This window comes from Haliotis cracherodii, unplaced genomic scaffold (assembly GCF_022045235.1).
Source record: "Haliotis cracherodii isolate W230 unplaced genomic scaffold, xgHalCrac1.p SCAF_6, whole genome shotgun sequence".
NCBI lineage: Eukaryota > Metazoa > Mollusca > Gastropoda > Lepetellida > Haliotidae > Haliotis > Haliotis cracherodii.
Genome location: NW_027266319.1, coordinates 54261563 through 54275513, shown reverse-complemented (window position 1 = coordinate 54275513; position 13951 = coordinate 54261563). Strand labels below are relative to the sequence as shown.

General features: G+C 40.7%; 1 protein-coding gene across 6 annotated transcripts in view; it reads right to left on the bottom strand.

Annotated features, from left to right (window-relative positions):
• The window catches only part of LOC139446791 (orphan steroid hormone receptor 2-like), a 58587-nt gene that overhangs the window by 10896 nt on the left and 33740 nt on the right, over positions 1–13951 (bottom strand). Inside the window, exons 6-13 of one of the 6 annotated variants that reach the window (XM_071228116.1) lie at positions 12694–12747; positions 11443–11576; positions 8855–9023; positions 6932–7116; positions 5943–6039; positions 4656–4812; positions 3514–3671; positions 273–410 (exon numbers count right to left, since the gene is read on the bottom strand). In XM_071228116.1, coding sequence (XP_071084217.1) covers positions 273–410; positions 3514–3671; positions 4656–4812; positions 5943–6039; positions 6932–7116; positions 8855–9023; positions 11443–11576; positions 12694–12747 — 1092 coding nt within the window. The remainder of the gene's footprint in view (positions 1–272; positions 411–3513; positions 3672–4655; positions 4813–5942; positions 6040–6931; positions 7117–8854; positions 9024–11442; positions 11577–12693; positions 12748–13951) is intronic. The other 5 variants (XM_071228117.1, XM_071228118.1, XM_071228119.1 and 2 more) reach the window with 5 other exon arrangements.

The following is a 13951-nucleotide window of genomic DNA, read 5'->3' as shown; positions in this document are numbered from 1 at the left end:
CTTGATATAACTGGAATACTGTTGAAAACAGCACTAAAAACCCAACTCAGTAGCAACTGTACAATGCTACAGTTGAACATGGATACCCCAGTATCACACAGTATGCCAACAGACAGTCCTTGTTCTATCCCCTTAATGCTGAGCATCAACAGGGTAACAACAAGTACCATCATAAAAGTCTTTTGGCATGATGTGTCCGGGGATCGAACCACTAGTCTTTCATTCTGGGAACATGTTTAGGGAACCGAAGCCAGTTGCGGAGTGGTTATTACCTGAGAAGAAGAGGACCAGAGTCTTGAGATAGGCGTACTCAGCTGAGGTGACCTGGAGCTGGGACATGGCGGTGATGTAATCCTGCAGGCGAATGATATGCTCAATCACAACCTTCACCTTGTCTTGGTCAGCTTTCTCTGGAAAAGGAAAGTCAGAATAACAACAAGAAAACAGCATTATCACTATCCTCTGCCATGGGGCATGTTAGAATTTGAGGAATTTACATCAATACTGATTTTCTAAAAGTATGCATTGCCAAAATCTAAAGCAGGAGAAAGGGAGGGGGGGGGGGGGGTAACTCCGGAACAAAAATAATTACGGTATCAAATGCTAAACTTGTCTTGAGAAGTACCTCTTAGATAAGCTTGCAAAGTTTATTTCATGTAACTTCATTAGTTTCTGAGGTAATATGTCCCCATTGCAGCAACTATGCAATAAGTCAAATAACATAGAAAAACAATTTTACAGCACTAATTGTTTAGCTCAATATTGACAAGTATGTCTTTATAAACATAAACACTTTCATTTAGTTTTGTAGGAAACTTGTCCCCGTTGAAGACAGGGCCACAAAATAGACAAGTAGCAAGGGAAAAAATAATTTATGGCACCAATTTTTGAACTTAGTCTTGATAAGTATCTCTCAGATAAGCTTGCAAAGTTTCATTCTCGTAACTTAAGCAATTTCTGAGAAAACTTGTCCACCTTGCAGACACTATCACTAAGTAAAATAACATGGATCAAGGGTCGTAACTCTCATTACTGTAACTTCAGTGGTAGGAATATGCACAAAGTTGAAAAGCATGTAGCAAGGGCCATAACTCTGTAAAAAATGAATAGACACCAATTTTCGAAATCATTTAAGATCATGAACAGTACTGGAATATCAGTGTGTGAAATTTCATTTTTCTAACTAAGATAGTTTTTGAGAACCCAATCCATTCAATTTGTGTGAGCGAGTGAATGTTGTTTAACGATGCACCATTATTCCAAAGATATCACATAAGAATTAATAGGTGAGGTGAAATGGGGTTTAAAGTCGAGTTGGGACTGCCTCTGTGGTCTAATGGAAGAGCATCTCCTCAAAGAGAAGAAGGTCTGACGTTCAATACCTCTCCACGCAATACCAAAAGACGTTAAAAGATGGTACTTATTAATCGGCATCGGCATTAAGGGGCTAAAACAAGGACTGGTGGGCTCAGAATCAGTATACTGTGTCTGAGTGGGGTATTTATGTGGCATGGTATCTAAGTGGGTTTAGCACTATATGCATTAGTCTGGACTAGTACAAGCACACACACACACGCACGCACGCACGCATGCACACACGCACACACGCACGCACGCATGCACACTGACAGACAGACAGACAGACGCGGGTTTAGCACTATATGCTTTAGTCTGGACTAGTACAAGCACACACACACACACACACAGACAGACAGACAGACAGACACACACACACCACTATATAAGCGCAATAATCTAAGACGCAACATTAAACCCCATTTCACATCACCTTATAGTCATGTTATATAATAAATAACTTCTACGGTCACAAACGTGTGTGTGGCTGCTAGTACCAGTTTGGACTCTGCCTTCCACTCCAGTCCACACTGCACTTTAACATGGATATCCCACCCATATACAGTGTCCTGACTCCAAGATGGCCTGTACTTATTCATCCATTTTAAGCTGAGCTCCAGGCATGGCAACAACAAGTAACATCTCTTAACACCTTTTAGTATGATGCAGGCGAGGATCAAACCCTGGACCTTCTGCTCTCTGGGCAGATGCTCTATTCACTAGACCACAGAGGCAGTGAGGACACAAGTAATCAAGACGGCCACTGATAGACTTATGTTGAAATTGAGAAAAATACATTGACAAAGCGAAAGCGAAAGCTGACAGCATAACAAACAGTTCGCATCATTGGAAAAGGAAACTGCAGAAAATTCAGAGCATTAAACTACCTGAAAAAATAGACATTAGGGATATATCTAGGATGTTCAAGTTCGTCTTGTGGTATGAAAACAGGAAACAGTTACTTTATCCAAAATTGGGAATAATTTCTGAAACCAATTATTAAACCTTTTTGTCTTTAAACACCTGGTTACAATGAGACACAATCTTTGCAGTGTAGATTTAATAAGCACATCTCTTTAGCCATGCTCTATCTTACTCTGACAACAGATTCAACCTGCATGTGGTCTTAATAAGCAACTCACATTTTATAACTTTCTGAGCACCCAGAGCGTTTATTATGGCAAATATGGTATGTTTAGAACATGCTCCTAATACTCTGACAACAAGTTAAACTTTCAGGAGATCTTAATAAGCACCTCCCTTTTCAATTTTTCTGAGTGTCCAGAGTGCTTATTATGGCAAATACGGTAAGGCATAGAACATGGTTCAAAGCTGAGAAAGGATGCTTGAAGTATGCAGGAACACAGCTAGTCCATGCTTGACAGGAGCTAGTCATGCTTGACAGGAGCTAGTCATGCTTGACAGGAGGATGACATGTGAGATTAGTATTAGGGTAACGCTATTTTTCAGTGCATTATCATTTGCAGAAGCCCGAGGTCTTCCATTAACTGCACAACGAGTGAGTGAATGAGTATGGTTTTACGCCGCTTGTAGCAATATTCCAGCAACATCACGGCGGGGGACACCAGAAATGGGCTTCACACACTGTACCCATGTCGGGATTCGAACCCGGGTCTTCGGCGTGGCGAGTGAACCCTTTAACCACAAGGCTACCCGACCGTCCCCACTGCCCAACGAAGGAGGGCAGTTGAAAAGACCGAGGGCTTCTACAAATGATAATGCCCTGAAAAATAGCGTTACCGTTATTATAGCTAAAATGGATGGAATTTGTTATCAAATAAAAAGAAACAACAATATCAGTTTTGAAACATTTACTACAATCGACACGAATGTCACTGACCAACTTTTACAAATATGGAAATGTCATAGAACAAACCAGATGACGTCACTATTGAACGTGACGTCACCGATCTATATCCTATGACGTCACCTAACAACAGACGTGATAATGGCCCGTTGTCAAGCAATATGAGGGCATTATCAAGTTACAGTGGCCCGCTCATTTTTGATCACATGCGGGCGGTTTAATGATAATTCTATCCATTTCAGCTATAAAGCAGATAAGTGCAAACGTGCAGATGTGGCAAGGGCATGCAGCGTACATGGAGACAGAGAGTGTTAGAGAATGCCCCGAACCTGTGTTAGTGTTTGTACCTTGCTGCAGGCTGGCCTGGAGATGGTTCAAGATGGCCGCCAGGATGGTTGACAGACACATGGTGTTGGAACACTGTGCTAGGCCGAGGCAGAACAGCTCACTCCAACACGACCGAACAATTGTTGTCTGCAGGTCAGGGCTGAAATAAATCAAAGATGGATGCAATAGTAATCTCACTTCTGGTCTGGTGGCCATGGTATATTTGGATTAAACCACTGGTGCGTATTGACTACACCATCACATGAAGTTTGCAGTTGCCAACTGAAATTACCCTACTGTTTTGCATCATTTTTTTAAACATTTTTCCAAGTCAAGATTACTGTTAATTTTTTTTTCAAATGTACATTAATACAAACATTATGAATGTATGTTACTATTTGTGTCTTTCTTCATGCAAGTTAATACTTTTTTGATAACAAAAAGGGGGAAAAAATGTAAAAACAGGCCAAACTGAATTTCTACACAGAGTTATGGGAATTGAACTGCCGCGTCGGCAAGAAGCCACCCTGACTGTACACCTCTCCTTTTTTTCTTCTTATTTTCAGTTGGCTTAAAAACATTTCACATAGGACTGAGAGCCCATTTACTTTTTTTATCTGAAAATAAAAACCTTAAAAAAATATAATATCCAACAATGGGCATAATATTACCCAAAGCCAAAATACACAAAAAAATATTCAAAACTCAGGAATGGCAGTGTTTGGCCAAAATTTTCACTTGTCCCCCTTGAAGATTAGAATTGGATCTGAACAACCCATGCTTGTCACAAGATGCAACTAACAGGATTGGGTGGACAAGCTCACTGACTTTACTGATGCATGCAGGGTTAGAAACAAACAGTTTTGGTCCACTAGTCCTTATAATGATAACATATAGCAAAACCCTAAAATGGGGCCAATTTCTACTAGTCCTTAGGATACCTTTACTATTGGGCAGTTTGGTCAGGACTACAGGACTAGTGCCAATTTCTAACGCTGTGCATGTAATTGTGTACATTGATGCTCATGATGTCAATCATGGGATTGTCTGGTCCACACTTGAATATTTACAGAGCACCGTCATATAGCTGGAATATTGCTGAGTATCGTGTTAACATACAAACAAACAAACAAACAAATCTTACTTGAGAATCTGAAAGGCGTTGATTGAGCGTGTCCAGTGCATGGAGAGAAAGAGAAGGCGTGACGCACTCTCACATATGTAATGGACATTCAGGTACGCGGGCATGGGAGATGGAGTCGTCAGGTTGAACTGGAAGTTGGATTCGGAGAGAATAGGACCTGAAAACAGAACCATTAATCATGTTCGCATTTTGGCCAACAAAAAAGTTGCCAGATAAACTTAAAAAAAACACACAATTAAATAGGGCGGGATTATTCACCAACTGTGCGATCCGATACATATCAAAATGCCTAGCTCATGATCCAATACGTATCACGATACTTGCATGTGCTCTTATCTGTGTGCTTTAGTAATGAGTACAATATGGTGGCAAGAGTTGCCCCCCTTTGACCAGCCTACTTCCTCAAGTATGCAGCAAGTATCACAATATCTTGCATTGCATCTTGGCAATGCTTATATAATGTCATGCAACAAATGTACTCTAGGGTTTGTACTGGATTTCTGTCACAAAATATCAGGCACTTTTCAAAGTATTACCACAGCTCCCTTCCCAAAATAACGGCCTTGCAACATATGCATATGGACATGATATAAGCTTTGGCCTTCGGATTCAGGCATATTTGACTCTGAATAGCAGCAGCAGATCATTAAAAGGAAGGTTACTCTATGGTTACTAACCATAACTAAATAAAAAATAACAAAGGTTTTGAAAATACCTATTTGTCTTCAATCAAATAACATCAGTTGGGCGTGGAAAACTCAAGGCCTTTATAAGGCACTTAATTTATTTATATAAGATACCTACGTGATAAATCGCAAAGAGCAATGAAAATTAAACTTTTAGTTTATTTCACGAAAAAACATTGTTCTATCATGACGTCATTTCTGAAGATTCGAACATGAGCTCGCAAGTTGATGATATCGTATACTGGGCGACTTCATTTTTGAGAGGGAACGCAGATAAACGTGATGGCCGAACAATCGCATCCAATTGTGGGAGAGATATTATAATCGGTAACGGGAGAAAAAGTACAGGTAATGATCGTGAGAATTGTGAGAATATGTGGGAAATATCCACCTGTGCATAATTGGACTTATCTGACATTGCTGAGGTCGTATTCTATTGTGGGAGTAATCATTATTTGAATTTGAGTAAATATTTTTAAAGCTTCCACATTTTATCAACATCCTTAAAGAGGCTGTAAATAATGTTGATATCTCATAAAAGAAAGAAATGACTCATGTAAATTATTTTGATGATTAACTCAACTGTCATTTTTCGACTCACCTTCGATGTCGATGACGAAGCTGCTATCTCCTGACTCCGTACTCATGCCAGATTCATTGAGGCTGGTCTCTGACACCGACTGGTCCAGCGTGCTGCTCTGTAATACAGATTCACGATCAGCTGGCTGATGGACATTTGCTCATCAACTTTCATCCAATCTGTCATTGACCATCTGCACAAAGTGATCTTAGCACTATGGCGATCATAATTCCCATACTTATGATAGTCTTAGGGCAAAGATCTATTTGTGCAAGTAGGCCCTGAACAGTTACCTTCACTAAGGTACACCTGCCCATCAACAACCTTAAGTAGATCGTCTCTGCCGTGTCAGTAACACGTCTATCTTTCCAAGGCAAGGGTATTAACTGACCATAAAAGTCCAGTTTCCACCCTTGCCGAATTAGGCCGGCATTTCTGGGCTCGCTCGTAGCGCTACCAGTGGCTATTATGAAGTATGTCCCTTTGATGTCCCTCCTACTGACCAATCAGATTACACTCCACCTCTCATAACACTTGCATTTGCTTCAAACAAAATGGCGGCACCCTGTCAAGACGATCTGATTGAGTGAATGAGTGAGTTGGGTTTACCGCACTTTTAACAGTATTCCAGTTATATCGTGGCGTGTCAGCTTAATGTGGGAGGAAAGCCCCAAGTGATGCAGGTCTCAGACGTTTACCACTTTGGTGAAACCCACTAGCACGGGTATGGTGCTGACAATGCTAGAAACCTAATCGGCGCGAACCAGGATTCGAACCCACAATCATAGGTTTCTGGTGTGCCCAGGGATGCAACTCTGCACAGGGAATCTCTGCGCCTTTGACAACCTGGCCACCTGTGCCCCTATAGTAGTACAGAACGTGCATGACCACATACACATATTTAAATGGACACGTAACCAACAAGAACAGAAGTGACAAAAAAGGTGCTACAAAATGCAAGTCAACTGCCACTACCGACTGTGAAGTTGCAATGAAGGCTGTTCTCCTACCTGATTAGACTGAGGCTGCACAGCCTTGGCAAGAGTATCAAATGCCTTGGCCACTGAGTCTGTGTTGGTGTCCACCTCTGAATCTCCGTTTGACGGCGTGAGTGGGTCGCCACCTTGGCTCTGATCCCCTTCATTCTTTCCCATGTTGGCCAAGGTGGTCACGACGCTGGCCAGTGTACTCAGATCTACAACAGAACATTATCTAAACTGAGGCTTGTATATCTTCCAGGGATTAACTAGTATTCCTTGGACATGTTGGAAGGCAAATTGGGATATCGTAAAGTTCTTATTTTCTAAAATCCAGAGCATTTTAATATTTATCTAACATTCTGTGACATAATTCAAAACTAAGCATTTAGGTTCTTCCTTGGGTATTGGTCCTGCTACCAGTGTAATACTGTCACCTCAATAAAGTCATTACATGAATATTAACATGAATTAGGAAGTTATTAATTTCTAGTTGTTTGCATGTCTGTTGTTAAACATCTCACTCAGCATTATTCCAGGAATATGACTGCAGTCTGTAAATAATCAAGTCTGGACCAGACAATCCAGGGATTGACATCATGAGCATCAATCCACAACTGTGATACGATGACATGCATCAGCAAGTCTGACCACCCGATCCCCTTAGTGCCTCTAACGACAAGCATAGTCGCCTGTTACGACAAGCATGGTTAGCTAAAGACCGTTTTTCAACCCAGATCTTCACGGATTCTATTAATTCCAATTTTAGACATTTAGACATTGGGCTGAATATCGGTCTCTGAGATTGAGATAAATCCCTGCTTTGGACATACAATAGTATAGACTGTATACATCACTGTGACACTGACATGCCTGTGCATGGGTGGTTGGTTGGTTTATTATTTAACGCCACACTCAGCAATATTCCAGCTAAATGAAGGCGGTCTGTAAATAATCAAGTCTGGACTAAACAATCCAGTGATTAATATCATGAGCATCGAACCAAGCAATTGGGATCGATGACATGCATCAACCAAGTTGGCGAGCATGACCACCCAATCCCGTTAGTCGCCTCTTACAGCAAGCATAGTCGCCTCTTCACGGGCCATGTGTATGGTATATGACTGGTAATTTGGTTTCTCAACTGCAGAGTACAATTTGTTTTGTTTTTGTTTTTGTTTGTTTGTTGTTTGATGCACTCAACAATATTCCAGCTATATGAGGGGCGGTCGGGTAGCCTAGTGGTTAAAGCGTTCGCTCGTCACGCCGAAGACCCGGGTTCGATTCCCGACATGGGTACAATGTGTGAAGCCCATTTCTGGTGACCCCCGCCGTGATATTGCTGGAATATTGCTAAAAGCGGCGTAAAACCACACTCACTCACTCACTCCAGCTATATGACAGCGGTCTGAATACATGGTATATAATCAAGACTGGACCAGACAATCCAGTGATTGAAGTAATAAGCATCAACTAAGTCACCGAACCTGATGACCCAATCCTAGTTGCCTCTTATGACAAGCTTAGGTTGCTGGGGACCTATATTCTAACCTGAAATCCCCTGGTTAGAGGACATTTTGAGAATGATGAATGGAATCTTGTTCTTATTACAGAGCTAAGAAATTCATGATAACCTTACAATCTTTAAATACACAATAAAGAATAACTTAGACTATACAATATTGCAAATTATAGGACAACATTTGCTGATTGACATGACATGTGAAAAAACAACTTTTTCCTTTTTAACTACATAAACAAACATTTCCTACTATCATGTACCCATTTAAACAGGGTAACTGTCGTCATGGCAACCTATCAAATGAAATCTAGCTGCAGTGACTGACGACACAAAACAACCAGTCTCAAAATAATTACAACACCAAACCTCTGATTATCACAACAGTTAACATGTCCAGTTGATACACTAGTATAACCATGGCAACACAAACTGACCTGTGTTTGCAGTGGTGGAAGGCATCTGGGAGCTAAGAATGACCATGCCCTGGTCAGTCTGGATGACCCTCTCCTGCAGGTTGGCCAGTAGGCTCCCTCCGACCGCCTTGGCCGTACCATCCTCGGGGCTCTGGAGTTCATAGTAATCTTGTTGAGGGGTCGGTATAGGCTAAATCATATCACAGTCATACTCTTTGTAAATCAGTTGGCACAAGAAAACATACATCACACTGCAGTTGTTGATCCTTTGATCCAAAAAGCAGTAAAAATACATAAATGACAAAAAAGCAACAACACTGTTACCATGGTAACAGTTTACAAAACAGAGCAAAAGAAAATTAAGCATGAAAGCCAAAGAGACACAAACCAAAAATTGAAGATTAAAGGGTCCCCTACATTCAAATACTGTAATGGTAACACCATTTTTCAGGGCATTATCATTTGCAGAAGCCCAAGGTCTTCCATTAACTGCCCAACGAAGCATGGCAGTTGAAAAGACCGAGGGCTTCTGCAAATGATAATGCCCTGAAAAATAGCGTTACCGTTATTATAGCTAAAATGGATGGAATTTGTTATCAAATAAAAAGAAACAACAATATCAGTTTTGAAACATTTACTGCAATCAACACGAATGTCACTGACCAACTTTTACAAATATGGAAACGTCATAGAACAAACCAGATGACGTCACTATTGAACGTGACGTCACCAATCCCTATCCTATGACGTTACCGAACAACGGGCGTGATAATGGCCCATCGTCAAGCAATATGAGGGCATTATTAAGTTACAGTGGCCCGCTCATTTTTGATAACATGCGAGCGGTTTAATGATAATGCTATCCATTTTATCTATAATACAGAATAAAACCCCTTAAATTATCAATGCATCTTCATATTTGTGGTATGATACATGTCAACGTTAGCAACAAGTGCCATCTTTTGGTATGATGCAGCCGGGGATCAACCCCTGGGTCTTCCGCTCTCGAGCAGACGCTCTACCAGTAGACCTCTGAGGACAGTCAGGACACCTCCATAGAAGATTTTGTCTGGTGAACTTTAAAATCAGCCAATCAGAGTTAAGGCTTCTGGATTCTTGACACAAGTAAGTCAAGCATTCTGGCTTCTCAGAAAACAATTTAAACAAGGAGTTCTAATTCCAAGAAAAAAAGCTGTGTTGTTATCATGCTAACCATGAAAACATTGTTGTGGATATCTAATACATCCTGTTGGTTCTGAGCACCATGGCATCCGCACCATAGAGGATGTCCCAGAGGGTATATTCTGGTTCTGGTTCAAATTTTCGAATAGAGGTGGTAATGAAACAAAGCGAAATCTTTTTAGAAAGCTGACATCTGATTGGCTCAAAACCGACATGACCTTCATGTAGAATGGGCAGTCAAGTCTGCTCAGGATTCACCTGACTGGACCTCCAAAGGAGGTGACCTCTGGTCTTCACACAGAGAGGCATCATATCGGATTAAATGTTTGGATTCTAATGGGATTGAGGGCTTTAACATTGTTTCCGAGTATTTCAGATGTATCACTCTATTTCAACTTAATGTGAGGACACAGGCTGTGGACAATCTACTGGCCCGGGCATGGAGTCGACACACCACAGTCAGAGCCAATCTGGCATTTGAAACCACGCCCTCCAGGGCACCGTTCCACAAAGCGAACACAGCGCTACGTTGAGTTGAGTTGGGTTTTTAACTCCGCTTTTAACAGTATTCCAGTTATATCCCGGCGTGTCAGCTTAATGTGGGTGGAAAGCCCGAAGTAATGCAGGTCTCAGACGTTTACCACTTCGGTAGAACCCACGAGCACGGGTATGGTGCTGACAAACCTAGAAACATAATCGGGGCTAACCGGGATTCGAACCAACAATCATAGGTTTCTGGCGTGGCCAATCGACACAACTCTGCACAGAAAAATCGCGGCGCCTTAGACACAGCGCTAGGACTGTCGTAAGTCTATGTTAAAACATGGGAGTTACGATCATCTCAGGGCTACAATCACGTTGTGGAACAGGGTCCAGAGTCCCGTTGTACAAAATGATCTTAGCGCTAGGGTGATCATAACTCACATCCCTTAACATAGACTTACAACAGTCGTAGCGCTAAGGTTGTTTTGTACAACGGCGCCCCTGGATACTAAATCCTCTATATGGACCCCTATGCAATAAAACTAAGCCCTTATTGAGTATTATAGAATCAGTTAGAGCGGGGATGGAGATTCACTTAAACATTAGAATGTCTTAACATGTTTCTGTAAGAAATAAACCCTAAATATTCTAAATCTCCAAGGTATCATTTATGTAGTAATCCTTTTGTCACTTACTTTATTCAATTTCAAATATCAAAAGTCACAATCATTTCAAGTGAAACTGAGCCATTCATCAAAATGGTATCAGTGATCCAGTAACCATGGTAACCATGCTTCAGTCTCATTTTCAGAATGTCAACAAGTTTCAGTCAAGATTCCTTGTAACAAAAACATCATCCTCAATAGGGGCTAGTAAGCAACAAAACTGGGCCCTTATCCAGCATACATATAAATAAATTATAAGTAACCAAGATATGAACTCACTTTAGCTGCAAAGGTAGGGATTGCTGCTGAGGGACTATTGAAGTCCTTCCGGATGTAAATCCTCTGCGTAGACGTAGCAACAGTGGTCTGTATTTTATCCTTCTGGTCCGGAGGCTTGCGTTCCTGCTGCACAGCTGTACACAAAGAGACACCTGAGTCAGTATGGGCTCACAAACAACACGGCTTTTGTACACTACAGAAACATATCTGCCCAAAGGTCAATCCTAGGAAGGGGACACCACTCTTGCTGTGCATCCTTAAGTACTGACCTCATTTCAGATAATCATCACTTAAATGTGAAAGAAATATTTCTTGATAAAATGTTAGTGAACGACTCAAGAACGTGAATAAACATGTTTAGTGCAAGATGTGGGCATTCGTGAACTAGCTTTAACAACAGCCAAATATTCCAATCAATGGCTTGAGGGGATGACGGGGGACTACAATTTAATATGTGTCAGTAAACAAGGCAGTGTGTGAAATTGTCCAGAAATAGTGGCCAGGTGTGCTAGCTTTCCTTTAAAGTTACAAGCCAGTTCAAAATTTCACTAACTTACATATGCGACCGTTTTTCCCTCAGAAAGATTGATGCAAATATTACGAAGGGGGATAACTCTGAAATCGCAACCTCGATTTGTTCCGGATATTAATTTGAATTTATATTTTTGATAGTTGTTTTGATCTCCAGATGCGAAAAACTCTTTTCTTATTGATCCATCTGAGGCGCGCATACAAAAAAATCGTCGTTAAAGTTTCAGTAGCCAATCGGGCATGGGACATTTCAGAATCTTTAGCCCAATCAAAAGTTTGGTAGCCATGGTCAAGCAGGCCAGCGACTATTTCGCACACTGAATCAAGGCATAAATTGGAATAATCGGGCATGTTTTATAACCGTTTGAACCAAGAGTGACATAGCAAAATTATGTTGCGACAATTCCATTTTATTCTTTACCGTGCTTCCTAAAGGGACATTTCGTAGCGGAACACCAGAGAAACAAGACATGGCTTTGTAGTAGAACTGTCATCAGGTATTCAGGTCTAAGCACGGACATGTGACAGGTTCTAAGCTAATCATTGTAAAGCAGCGGGTGTGTGGCGAGCATTTACACCAGAAATCTGTCAACATTTTTCAGTGCACGAGCCAAACAATAAAACAACAGCGCTTCTGTCTTACCAAATGCAATTTTGAAAAAATAGCTGGTGGCCAATATATTTTGTAGTGTACAGAAAGCCATGAACATCGACTCTTACCCTCGATATATGGAGGAGCCTGAACTTGCAAATCTGCTGACTTATCGGCGAAAGCTACAACAGTAAGTGATATCTCAAATAACACTTTAACAAGAACATCGAAAACCTAGAGGAGGTCACAGTTTCCGACTCATACTCACAGCCCTCTATCAACATAGAAAACAACATCAAGAAACATGCATTTTGATGAGTGAGTCACATCGGTTATAATTGTAAAAGGACCTACAAATATTTATCAATTTTCACTAACCAACTTTTTAATTGATTGTGATTTTCTTTTAAAATTATCTTTTTGCACAACCCTCAATTTTAGATATAATGAGACTCCGAGCCAGTATAAATGTTCTTTGTAAAATAGCTCCAGTAAACACATGGTAAACAAATTTCTGCAGCACCAGAAAAGACCTGGGTTGAATAGTTCTTCAGCAACCCATGCTTGCCGTAAAAGGTGACTATGCTTGTCGTAAGAGGCGACTAACGGGATTGGGTGGTCAGGCTCGCTGACTTGGTTGATGCATGTCATCGTATCCCAATTGCGTGGATCAATGCTCGTGATATCAATCACTGGACTGTCTGGTCCAGACTCGATTATTTACAGACCGACGTAACATAGCTGGAATATTGCTGAGAGCGGCGGTAAACAACAAACCAACCAACCAACCAACCAATCATTTCCTAGAAGATTATTGATAACAAATATATGATATGATTATTATTTATCACTTGTTTATCACATAATTCCTTTCCTACATAGTCATATATTATTCAAAATTCTGTTTAATTTGAGAAGTTTGAGAAAAGTGTGATCTCCTCTAAGACTATCACAAAGTAACAAGCACAAAAAGAATACCAAAATCATGCCAGTAGTAACCATGGTAACTAGAAAATCATTTCTGAAAGCTGAATCTGCATGATCTAACATGCATTGCAATATTCATGATATTCTTATGCAATCATTTTGAATATTTTTAAACAGTTACCATGACAACCAGAACTGCTGACAAGATCTTTAAAGAATTCATACAATCAGTCATGCGCTAACATCTGAAATTAAAAGTTAAACAGCTCCTGTTTACAGAACAATATTCATCCTGTCTTGCAATGTTTCAGCACTGTATTACCAAAATGAAGACAAGTTCAATGAATTTCTAAGGAAGACGCCATGGGAATTCTGGTTACAATAGCTGGCCCGCACTCAACCGTTGTTACACATGACAACTCTGTGATTACAAACCCGTGAAGATTCAGGTTAGAATAT